The sequence below is a fragment of the Macaca mulatta genome, chromosome 15 (assembly GCF_049350105.2).
Source record: "Macaca mulatta isolate MMU2019108-1 chromosome 15, T2T-MMU8v2.0, whole genome shotgun sequence".
In the NCBI taxonomy this organism is placed as follows: Eukaryota; Metazoa; Chordata; class Mammalia; order Primates; family Cercopithecidae; genus Macaca; species Macaca mulatta.
The window spans coordinates 46,577,383-46,590,431 of NC_133420.1; the positions used below are offsets into that span (position 1 = coordinate 46,577,383).

Below are 13,049 nucleotides of genomic sequence, written 5' to 3' on the forward strand. Positions count from 1 at the left end.
AATGCTGGGATTACAGGCATTAGCCACCATGCCCAGTCAGATTTGAGAAAGTTTATAGTTTATTATAGAATAATGAACATATTTAGAAATAAATTTTAGAAATTACTATCTATGTTGGGAGATTGGTCTAAGGAGATAAACAATCTGAATAAGAATTGTTATCAGCAAGGAGTGTTTCAAAGACAGACGACAGAACAATTTTTTTTTTAAAACATATACCCAGTAATGGGATTGCTGGGTCGAACGTAGTTCTGTTTTAAGTTCTTTGATAAATCTCCAAACTGTTTCCACAGTGGCTGAACTAATTTACATCCCCCACCAAGAGTGTATAAGTGTTCTCTTTTCTCCACAGCCTTACCAGCCTCATTGTTTTTTGACTTTTTAATAAGTAGCCATTCTGAATAGTATGAAATGGTACCTCCTTGTAGCTTCGATTTGCATTTCTCTGATGATTGGTGATGTTGAGCACTTTTTTCATGTGTTTGTTGGCCACTTGTAAGTCTTCTTTAGAAAAGTGTCTGTTCATGTCTTTTGCCCATTTTTTAATGAAGTTGTTTTTTGCTTGTTCAGTTGTTTAAATTTCTTGTAGATTCTGGATATTAGATCTTAGTTGGATGCATAGTTTGTGATTATTTTCTCCCATTCTGTAGACTGTTTACTCTGTTGATAGTTTCTTTTGCTGTGCAGAAGCTCTTTAGTTTAATAGGTCCCACTCAGCAAATTTTGTTTTTGTTGTGATTGCTTTTGAGGACTTAGTCATAAATTCTTTCCCAAGGCTGATGTCCAGAATGGTGTTTCCTAGGTTTTCCTCTATGATTCTTACAGTTTAAGGTCTCACATGTAAATATTTAATCCATCTTGAGTTAATTTTTATATATGGTGAAAGGTAGGGATCCAGTTTTATTCTTCTGTATATGGCTAGCCAGCTATCCCAGCACCATTTATTGAATAGGGAGTTCTTTTCCCCTTGCTTATTTTTGTTGGCTTTGTTGAAGAGCTGATGGCTGTAGGTGGGGACTTTATTTCTAGGTTCTCTCTTCTGTCCCATTAGTCTTTGTATCTGTTTTTGTACCAGTACCTTGGCATTTTGGTTACCCTAGCCCTATAGTATAGTTGGAATCAGGTAATGTGATGCCTCTGGCTTTATTCTTTTTGCTTGGGATTGCTTTGGCTACTGAGGTTCTTTTTTGGTTTTGTATGAGCTTTAGAATAGTTTTTCCTAGGTCTGTGGAAAATGATGTTGATAGTTTGATAGGAATAGTGTTGAATCTGTACATTGCTTTGGGCAGTATGGTCATTTTAACTATATTGATTCTTCCAATCCATGAGGATGTAATGTTTTTCCTTTTATTTGTGTCATCTATGATTTATTTCAGCAGTGTTTTGTAGTTCTCCTTGTAGAGGTCTTTTATCTCATACATGCACAAATACGTTCATCACAGCACTATTGACAATAGCAAAGACATGAAATCAACCTAGGTGTCCATTAACACTGGATTGGATAAAGAAAATGTGGTACCAATGAGATACCATCTCACACCAGTTAGAATGGTGATCATTAAAGTGTCAGGAAACAACAGATGCTGCAGAGGATGTGGAGAAATAGGAACGCTTTTACGTTGTTGGTGGGAGTGTAAATTAGTTCAACCATTGTGGAAGACAGTGTAGCGATTCCTCAAGGATCTAGAACCAGAAATACCATTTGACCCAGCAATCCCATTACTGGGTATATACCCAAAGGATTATAAATAGTTCTACTATAAAGACACATGCACACATATGTTTATTGTGGCACTATTCACAATAGCAAAGACTTGGAACCAATCCAAATGCCCATCAATGATAGACTAGATAAAGAAAATGTGGTACATATACACCATGGAATACTATGCAGCCATAAAAAAGGATGAGTTTTATGTCCTTTGCAGAGACATGGATGAAGCTGGAAACCATCATTCTCAGCAAACTAACACAGGAACAGAAAACCAAACATCACATATTCTCACTCATAAGTGAGAGTTGAACAAGGAGAACACATGGACACAGGGAGGGGAACATCACACACTGGGGCCTGTTGGGGGGTGGGGGCTAGGGGAGGGATAGCATTAGGAGAAATGCCTAATGTAGATGAAGGGTTGATGGGTGCAGCAAACCACCATAACATGTATGTTATAGTGCACGTTCTGCACATGTATCCCAGAACTTAAAGTATATATATATAAAAAAAAAGAAAATGTGGTACATACACACCATGGAATAGTACACAACCATAAAAAATAATGAAATAATGTCCTTTGCAGTGACATGGATGCAGCTGGAGGCCATGATCTTAAGTGAATTAACTCAGGAATGGAAAACCAAATACTGCATGTTCTAGTGGGATCTAAACATTGGGTATTCATAGACATAAAGATGGCAACAATAGAAACTGGGGGCTATTAGAGGGGGGAAGTGGGGGAAAAGGTTGAAAAACTAACTGTTGAGTACTATGCTCAGTACCTGGGTGATGGGATCAGTCATAGCCCAAACCTCAGCATCATGCAATATACCCAGGTAACAAACCTGCCCAGGTACTCCTAAATCTAAAGTAAAAAGTACAAATTATTTTTTAATCACTAAAAAACTACAAATAGCAAATACCAAAATATATAACAGATATTTAAGTGATCCTTGGGATAAATATATGATAGACAATTAACTGTCATAATATCTCCATCTCTGTTTCCACTCACTTCTATAGTGTACTCCTGTGGCTCACTAGTAATATAACCATAGTAGTAACACAAATCCCAGGTTCAAAGGTAACCTAAGAAAATCTGTTTTCTTGTTTCTTGAATATTTGTTATAAAAAGAACAATAAGCAATGTAAAATAAATTTTTTAGAAAGACAGAAGACAAAGATGTTTGGATGGCTAGGAAAGAGAACAGATAGACTGTATCAAGCAAATACACACCAGTCCATCTCAGGCCTAGATGGTATCCATGGTGGAATAAGAATGTTAAATAAGATTAGGTCAGGTTAGTAGACAAAGACAAGGCAGAAGATTTTATGAGGTCTTCAAATATCCATATAATGTATTAAATCTATAAAACTATGTAAAGTCTTTATTGTGATTTGTAACTAATTTGAGATTAAAATAAAACATATCATTCATATTTGATATTCTTGATATCCAATAAATTATGATAATTCTGAAGTTGGAAATGCTGTTGGAAAATGACAGCAATACACTTCCTTGATGCAAGATTACCACAAAACTTCAATTTGTAAAAACATGAATGTTTAACAGTATAATTAAATGTATAGCAGTATAATTCTGAAGTTTAAGTAGCAATAACTATATCTGGAACCCATGCCAAGTGGTCAGGGTAGGGGTGCTTAAAGAGAGAATAATAAAGGAAAATAATGAGAAAACTGAAATAATAAACAGTTTCTATTCACCTGCTAAACATACCAGATTACCACTAGAGAATATCTGAAAAGTGGCACTCAGATCCTATTCGGCCCACATATTATTGACTCATATGGTGTTTTAATTAGTTAACAACTTTTTTTTTTTTTTGAGACAGAGTCTTGCTCTGTTGCCCAGGCTGGCGTGATCTCAGCTCACTACAACCTCCACCTCCTGGGTTCATGCAAGTCTCCTGTCTCAGCCTCTCAAGTAACTGGGACTACAGCCATGTGCCACCATGCTTGGCTTGGAGAAGACAGCAGTTCATAGGACTGCTTTGCTCCCATATCATGATGCTGCCCCCCAATACTGTCACGGTTTGTGTATTTATTTATTTATTTATTTATTTTTGAGATTTGTCTCAAAATCTCGCTTTGTCACCCAGGCTGGAGTGCAGTGACTTGATCTCGGCTCACTGCAACCTCCATCTCCTGGTTCAAGCGATTCTCCTGCTTCAGCCTCCCAAGTAGCTGAGACTACAGGTGCCGACCACCATGCCCAGCTAACTTTTGAATTTTTAGTAGAGACAGGGTTTCACCATGTTGGCCAGGTTGGTCTCAAACTCCTGATCTCAGGTGATCTGCCCACCTTGGCCTCCCAAAGTGCTGGGATTGCAGACGTGAGCCACCATGCCCAGCCTCTCTGTTCCTTTATTTATCATCCTAGAATCACATAGGGGCAGCTAAGTAGTTGCCCCCAGAAACAGGTAAGAACAATTCATTAATTAAATTAACTCCAAGGCCAATCTGTGCTCTAGGCTGAAGGTGAATCTGTTTCTCAACTCAAATTATACACAGCCATCTTGTCTAACACTTTTGGGAAAGGATTCACCGTTCTAGATGCCATTAAGAACATTCCTTATTCTTGGGAGGAGGCCAAAATATCAACATTAGCAAGATTGAAAAAAGTTGATTTGAACCTTCATGGATGATTTGAAAGGGTTCGAGACTTTAGTGGTGCAAGTACATAACTACAGATGTGGTGGAAATAGCAAGAAAACTAGAATTAGAAGTGGAACCTGAAGGTGTAGTTGAATTGCTGCAATGTCATGCCAAAACTTGAACAAATGAGGAGTTATTTCTTATGGATGGGCAAAGAAAACGGTTTCTTGAGATAGAATCTACCCCTGGTGAAGATTCTGTGAACATTGTTGTAATGACAACAAAGGATTTAGAATATTCCATAAACATAGTTGATAAAGTAGTGGCAGGGTCGGAGAGGATTGACTCCAATTTTTTTTTTTTTTTTTTTTTTTTTTGAGACCAAGTCTCGCTCTGTCATCAGGCTGGAGTGCAGTGGCACAATCTTGGCTCACTGCACCCTCTGCCGCCCGGGTTCAAGCGATTCTCCTGCCTCAGCCTCCTGAGTAGCTAGGACTACAGGCACGCACCACCACGCCCAACTAATTTTTGTATTTTTGGTAGAGACGGGTTTCACCACGTTGGCCAGGATGGTCTCGATCTCTTGACCTCGTGATCTGCCTGCCTCGGCCTTCTCAAAGTGCTGGGATTACAGGCGTGAGCCACGCTCCCAGCCTTGACTCCAATTTTGAAAGTTCTACTCTGGGTGAATGCTGTCAAACAGCACATGCTACAGAGAAATCTTTTGTGAAAAGGAAAGTCAGTCAGTGTGGCAAACTTCATTGTTGTCTTAGTTTAAGAAATTTTCACAGCCACACCAACCTTTAGCAACCACCACTCTGACAGTCAGCAGCTGTCAACATTGAGACAAGACCCCTTAGCTGGGTACAGTGGCTTACACCTGTAATTCCAGCACTTTGGGAGGCCAATGTGGGAGGATTACTTGAGCCCAAGAGTTCAAGATCAGCCTGGGCAACATAGCAAAACTTTGTCTCTCCTAAAAATAAAAATAAAAGCCTGGCACAGTGGTCTGCACCTGTAGTCTCAGCTACTTGGGAGGTTGGTGGGAGGATTGCTTGGGTCCAGGAGTTGGAGGCTGCAGTGAGCTATGATTGTGGCACTGCATTCCAGCCTGGGCTACAGAGGAAGACCATGTCTCAAAAAGAAAAAAAACAAAGACACCCAACCCTTAGCAAAAAGTTTATGACTTGCTAAAGGCTCAGATGATCACTAGCATTTTTGGGCAATAAAGTATTTTAAAATTAAAGTATGTACTTGTTTGTTTAGACATAATGCTATTGTGCACAATGCACTGCAGTATAGTGTAAATATAATTTTATATGTACTGGGAAATCAAAACATTTGCGTGACTCACTTTAACATATTTACTTTATTATGATGGTCCAGAACTGAACCCACAATATCTCTGAAGTATTCCTGTAACAGCTTTATCAAGATACATTTCACATACCATACAATTGACTCATTTAAAGTACACCATTCCATGGTTTTTAGTATAAGCCCAGAGTTGTGCAGTCATCACCGCAAACCATTTTAGAAAACTTTTACCATCCCCAAAAGAAATCCTGTACCCGTTAGTGGTCACTCCCTCTTTTACTCAGCTCTGGAACCACTGTTCTCTCTCTATAGATTTGCCTTTTCTGGACATTTTATATAAATGAAATCATATAATATGTGGCCTTTTGTGATGCTTCTTTCACTTAGCATGTTTTCAAGATTCATCTATTTTGTAGAATATGCATATCTTATGTGAACTATTGTTCAAGTCTTTTGCCAAATTTTTAATTGGGTTCCTTTTTAAATATAGAGTTATAAGAGTTCTTTATATATTTTGGATACAGTCCTTTGTCTTTGTCAGTTATAGTATTGCAAGTATTTTTTTCCACTGTGGCTTGCCTGGTAGGTAAGTGTTTGACACATGGAGTAACTGTTACCTCCAAGGCTATGACTCATAAGCCTATCAACAAAAGGGCTTTACTGGAATTTCTTCTTTGCTTGGTAAACTAGCTCCTACAGTAAGAAAAAGGGTGCTAAATTTTGATCCTTTTAAAAAATTTATTTTATTCAGACCAAAAATTGATTTTCAAAGCAGTAAACAAAGTACTCGTAAAGATCAAATTACACTAATAAGAAACCACAACTAAAAGTTATTCAAATACCTAATAGAACACTCGTTTAGGTGTGGAGGTTATTTGTGTCTTTTTTATTTTCTGTTTCCAGCATGTTTAGAACATAAAAGTCATTCTTCACCTATTGCACTTATTGAAGAAAAATCTACAAATGATCATTTATCACTTCCACAAAAGAGTCCATCTCTGGCAAAAGAAGTACCAGATCTATGTTTTTCTGATGAATATTTCTCTGACAAAAGAGCAGCAAAAGAAGAAAAACCAAAGAATGACCAAGAACCAGTAAATAGAATAATCCAAAAGAAAGAAAATGAAGATCACTTTGAACTTGACTGCACAGGACCATCTATTAAATCATCTTCCTCTTCAATAATTAAAAAAGCATCTTTTGAACATGGTAAAAAACAAGAGAATGATTTGGACCTTTTGAGTGACTTTATTATGCTGCGAAATAAATATAAGACTTGCACCTCAAAGACTGAAGTCACAAACAGTGATGGAAAACATGGTAGGTAATTTAATAATATTTTGCCATAGATATGGTAGGCTCAAAGACTAAGCACATAATTTATAGAAGGCCAGGAGATAAAGTTCTTCTAGATAAAATTATATTATTTTTCATAGTCAAGGAAAATGTCATTGATTCTTGATACTTCTTGTATACAGATAGATATGGATATATAGGCATGATTTAGATATAGATATGTATTTTTCAAAAAATCTAAAAATGCATTTGAATTTGTAACAAAAGCCACTATTTGTAAAACTTGCTTTCTATGACATGGCCTTAGAAATTCATAGTATTTCTAACTTTTGTTGGTCAATTCTGCCATTCTTTTTTCTCTTTCAGCTATCAGTCCTGTCTCAGTATTTTAAATCATATTTTTATGTGTACTTGAAAGAAAATTTTCTCTGCCTACTTCATTGTGTATTACTCTTTCTAACATTACCTAACAGTTTCTGTGTGAGTTGTAACTGTCTTATATTCACTGCTTACAGCCACATCAAAGGTAATATAATATGTCATGTCATTTTACTTCCCATAAAAATAAAATAGGCATTCCAGAATAAGTTTGACATAGGTTACCCTGATGAAATAAATACAACAATATATTTATTGATTTATTGGCTGCTATTGTTTATTCCTAAATTTCAGTACACATTGATGCAACCTAATGACTAGGGACATTGGAAACTTTCGATATTTATATATTGTTACACTCAGAAACACCAGAAATATTTTCTAATGATCAATTTGTTTGATAAATCCTATTCTTTCTTTCTTCATAAGGTTAATAATATTATCATAAATACAGGTATCTTTATGCTTTATAAAGCACTTTTACATGTATTGTCATATTTGATCTGTTTAGAAACTTTGTTGAGGAATCAAAGTAGGTAGTATTACCCCATTTCACAGTTAAAGAATACAAAAATATTTATGTGACTTAGAGACAGTTAGGTCTTACAGTCTCATATACTATTAATAGACAAAAGATCTTCAGTTCTTAATGTCATGATGGTTATATTTATTTTTCTAAAAGATGTGACAACCTTTTATAAATCTGCTTAAAGTAATATTATTGGGGCTCACACCTCTAATCCCAGAACTTTGGAAGGCTGAGGCAGGAGGATTGTTTGAGGCCAAGAGTTTGAGACCAGCCTGAGCAACATAATGAGACCCCATCTCTAAAATTAGCCGAGTGTGGTGGCACACACATGTGATCTCAGCTACTCAGGAGGCTGAGGTGGGCAGATGCCTTAGCCCAGGAGTTTGAGGTTATGGTGAGCTGTCATTTTTAAAAAAGTAATATTACTGTGTCAATCAGTGCATTTTTCATGGTAAAAATGCAGAATAATATTTAAAGATTTCAGAATTCTGTGATCTTTTCTATTTCTACATATTCAACTTAAAGTTTATTTTTATGTAATAGTTTGGCCACCTTATAACTTACCTTGCCAGATGACAATTCTGTATGTAACTGAGCTTTTTCTAACCAATATTTGGACCATAATTGAAGCATCACTTCTGCATAAAAATAAGCAAAATATAAATAATTATTGTATAAATGTGATAAAAAAATAGGAATTTTTCAAAGATTTGTTATTGTCAGATTTGTTCATGTTTTCTGATCCTATTTATATTTGGTGCAAAAAAGGAATCCACACCAAAATTAACACTGACATCTTTTTCTGGTTGCCATAGTGGTGATAATGGCTTATGATAGGGTATATTATCAACAGAAAGTGAGGGAAAGCAGCAAGAAAGGAGGACAATGTAAAAAAGAATAAAATAGGAAAGATCACAAAATTCTGAAATCTTTAAATATTATTTTATCTTTTCTTATTAAAAAAATTAGCCATTCATTTACTAAACAATTAAAGGAACATGAATGTTATGGAGGGAATGCTTCTGTACTCCTGATGTTTCCTCAATTAAGTGTTAAGTTCCTGGCCTCTTTGCCTTTTTATACATCTCTCCAGAGGAGACAGAAAGAATGATCTGAATTGTAAAGTCAAAATAATAAATTGGACATAAGTTGTGGGAATGGTTGCCAGGAAGAACAGGAATTCTCCTTGGTTTTTCTATGTCATGACTCTTTCCTGGGCAGTGCCCCTGACTTCCCCCGCCCTCCCTGGACCCAGCGGGGTATCCTATCCTAGTCCAGCATACCCTAGGACTGGGTGGGTAACTCTGTCTAATTCCGGTGTTTAGTTAGCAAGCTCATTTGACTCTAAAACTAAATTCTATTCCCCAACTTAGCCTTTAATAGTAATAGAGGTAATATTTTGGTGTATATTTTACTTTTTGTCTTATTTTACAGTTAATTCAGGGGCAAGAAATATTATAAATTCTTAGACCCCCCTCAAAAAGTTTAATAATTAATATTATTTGATCATATCTATTCTGATTATTTATGGTTAATTGAAAGTATTACTTGAAAGTAGCATTATTAATCTAGGTTAGAATATAGTCCATTATTATATTTTTAACCATGTATTTAAAGATGTTAATGTGTTTCTGGAATTGTTTTGTAATCATATTACTGATGGATAATACTACTATATGGTTAAAATAACTACATTTTTATGTGTTTGTGTGTAAATCCTCCATAATACTTAGGAAAGAAGAAATCCTCTATAATACCTAGGACAGAAAGAAAACTAACGTTTATTAGATACTTTGTGCCTGGCACTAAATTACATATTAGAGATAAATATAATGCTGTTGCTGACCTTGAGAAGCTCACAGCATAATAGAGCAGGTCAGATATGCAGATAGATCATTTCAATTCAATGTGGTGAGTACCAGTAAAGAAGTCTTCACAGAGTGCTAAAGAAACAAAGGGCGGAGCCCTCTACTGGCCTGGAAGTAGGGTGGGCAGTTACATATGACTTTTTATAGAAGATGCCTGAGACCTGCAGGGTACAGTAAAACTAGGCCCAGGTCAGGCGTGGTAGCTCATGCCTGTAATCCCACCACTTTGGGTAGGCAGATCCCTTGAGCCCAGGAGTTTGAGACCAGCCTGGACAACACAGGGAGACCCTCTCTCTATAATAAGAATAATAATAATAATAAATTTAAAAAATAAATTAGCCTAGGATGGTGGTGCATGCCTGTGCTCCCAGCTACTTGGGAGGCTGAGGTGGGAGGATTGCTTGAGCCCAAGAGGTCAAGGCTGCAGTGAGCCCTGATCATACCAATGCACCCCAGCCTGGGCGACAGAGGGAGACCCTGTCTTAAAAAAAAAGAAAAGAAAAAGAATTGGCCTGGTTAGAAAAAGATGGAAATAGGGAAGGTTTGGGGCAGAGGAGAGGGTTAGTAGTAGAAGAAAGGGTATGTGGAGAGTCACAGAGAAATTAAGTAGAACAGTACATACCTTCTGTGTCAGAAACTGCACTTGGTAGTTAAAGCAGATATATTTATCCATATTTTACATATGAGGAAACTGAGTCAGAACTGAGCTCAAAATGCTGATCTGATATCAAAGTTTTTTTCCATTTTTGCCATTCATCTTCCTACCTAGCAGTGTTAGGTCCATTGATCTGAATAGTTGTTCACTTTAATAGTGACATGCTTCAATGAAGAAATTTAACAACTGTTATCATATTTTAAAAAATTAAGGTAAAACAACATTAAGTTCCTCTTGAACAACAAAAATTTATATTTTTTATTGGAATTTCAAGATAAAGAAGCATGTTCTTTGACACTTCAAGAAGAAAGTCCTATTGTTCATGTTAATAAAACCCTGGAGGAAATAAATCAGGAAAGGGGAACAGATAATGTCATTGAAATTCAAGCGTCAGGTATGTTATATGCTTTTAAAATGCATTCAGATTTGCTTAGTTTGAAAGCCCTTTCCTAGATAGCTAGGACATACCTCATTTTCCATGTCACTTTCTTCACTTGTTTCAGGTATTTCTTCATTCCACTCCTACTTTCAAGTTATATCCCGACCTAGAATGCCCTGTTCACTGCCCCTGCCTCTCCCCATTGCCTTACCCAAGCGACTCAAGTGTTATTTCTTCTTTCATTTAAACTGCTGCTACTTCCCTATATCAATCAGAACAACTGTACCTCCTTGGACTCTTCTGCCCAGTCTGGAAAATGAACTGCTAATCATGCTCTCTCTCTTCTCTTACCTGCTATCAGAGTGATGTAAATAAGTTACTATTGATTCCTATATTGATTTTTTTTGTTATGCTATAAAGAAGAGTATTCTTTGACTCCTAAAGAACAGCCTGCTTAAGAACATCAGATTCATTATTAAAATCAATAAGGAAATATGACCCAGGTTCTCAAATATCTTTTCATTCTTTTGGTCTCTAGATGATTATGCAAATCTTTAAATAATGTTATTCTAGTGATAACTGGAAAAATTTTTCATTGTTTGGCTTAAGATTGTATGCTAATAGTGGAGAATGGCAAAGAAAAAAATGCAGTTCTCTTTATATGGGTCTTTATATTTGCCATGTCAAGTTAATTATGGAATAAACCCTCTCTAATAAATAATATAGGCCGGGCGCAGTGGCTCACGCCTGTAATTCCAGCACTTTGGGAGGCCGAGGTGGGCGGATCATGAGGTCAAGAGATAGAGACCATCCTGGACAATATGGTGAAACCCCGTCACTACTAAAAATGCAAAAATTAGCTGGGTGTGGTGGTGGCTGCCTATAGTCCCAGCTACTCAGGAGGCTGAGGCAGGAGAATAGCTTGAACCCGGGAGGCGGAGGTTGCAGTGAGCCGAGATGGCGCCACTACACTCCAGCCTGGTGACAGAGCAAGACTCTGTCTCAATAAATAAATAAATAATACAGCCATAAAATGATATAATTCCATGTTTGTTTTTATTAGTTTATTTAGAATAAATATCTTAAAATAAGTTTTTATACAATCTCATTATTTTTAACTCAGAAAATAATTCAGATAGAAATTCAGATTTCCACGAAATAACATTTATCAAAATGAGCATACCATCTTTATTAAAACACTGCCATTAATGCTTTTATTTTTGCAGATAGCCAGTGCCAAGCATTTTGCCTCCTTGAAGCAGCAGCTTCTCCTATCTTAAAAAATTTTGTATCCTCCTGTACTCTCCCTACTGCTAATTGGAAATTTGCCACTGTTATTTTTGACCAAACAAGGTTTCTCTTAAAGGAACAAGAAAAAGTAGTAAGTGATGCTGTTCACCAAGGTGAGTGCAAATAAAAGTCACATTATTTAAAAAAGATGTTTAGAAATTATTGTATCAAATTAGTACAAATTGGGTATAGAAGGTTCAGAAATTAGTCATAGATGATGACATGACTATAATTCAGCTTATGATACCCAGCCAAATCAATACTGGAGGATCAGCTAAGCAGAGAAAAAGGTAAGAAATATCACCTGGCATTACTTCTTAGTGAAGCTCCTAATTGACATATATTACTTGACAGATTCCTATTGCAGAAACTAACTTTATTATTGTCAGCATATGAACCATTCAGTCTCCTCCCAAAAAAGGTCAAAAACTAGATTAATTAAAGTCAATCCTAGGCTTTTTATTTCTACCAAGATGGAGTAACAGGGACTAGATTTACCCTCCTACCAGAAATAACAACAAATAAGACAAAGACAAAATACATAAAACCAGTTTTTAAGACCCTGGACATCAGGCAATGAAGAACAGTGGTTCCTGAGAGAGAGGAAATGAGTGAAATGAGCCCTACCATTACCCAAGCTACCTGTCTTGAAAGAATTGCCAGGCCAAGGTGTAGGGAGAGTTACCTGAGGCAGAGCCTGGTGGACAATTTAAGTTGAGGAGACAAGAGGTAAGAGTCCAGGGAGACCAAGACAGACAAGAGTTCAAAATAGAATATTAGAGAGCAGAGAGCTTCACACAGAGAGTATAGAATTGTGCAGAGCCTCTCCCTCGAGTATTCAGCAGATGATTGATCAAAGAACATACGTGAGGTGGCCAGGCGCAGTGACTCATGCCTGTAATCCCAGCACTTTGGGAGGCCGAGGCAGGCGGATCATCTGAGGTCAGGAGTTCGAGACCAGCCTGGCCAACATGGTGAAACCCCATCTCTACTAAAAATACAAT

The 13,049-nt window shown here is 36.7% G+C and overlaps 1 protein-coding gene across 2 annotated transcripts in view; it reads left to right on the forward strand.

Annotated features, from left to right (window-relative positions):
• SHOC1 (shortage in chiasmata 1) overlaps positions 1-13,049 on the forward strand; it is a 105,586-nt gene that overhangs the window by 56,936 nt on the left and 35,601 nt on the right. For both annotated transcript variants that reach the window (NM_001194305.3, XM_028834311.2), the window contains 3 exon segments: positions 6,554-6,970; positions 10,651-10,770; positions 11,982-12,158. In NM_001194305.3, coding sequence (NP_001181234.3) covers positions 6,554-6,970; positions 10,651-10,770; positions 11,982-12,158 — 714 coding nt within the window.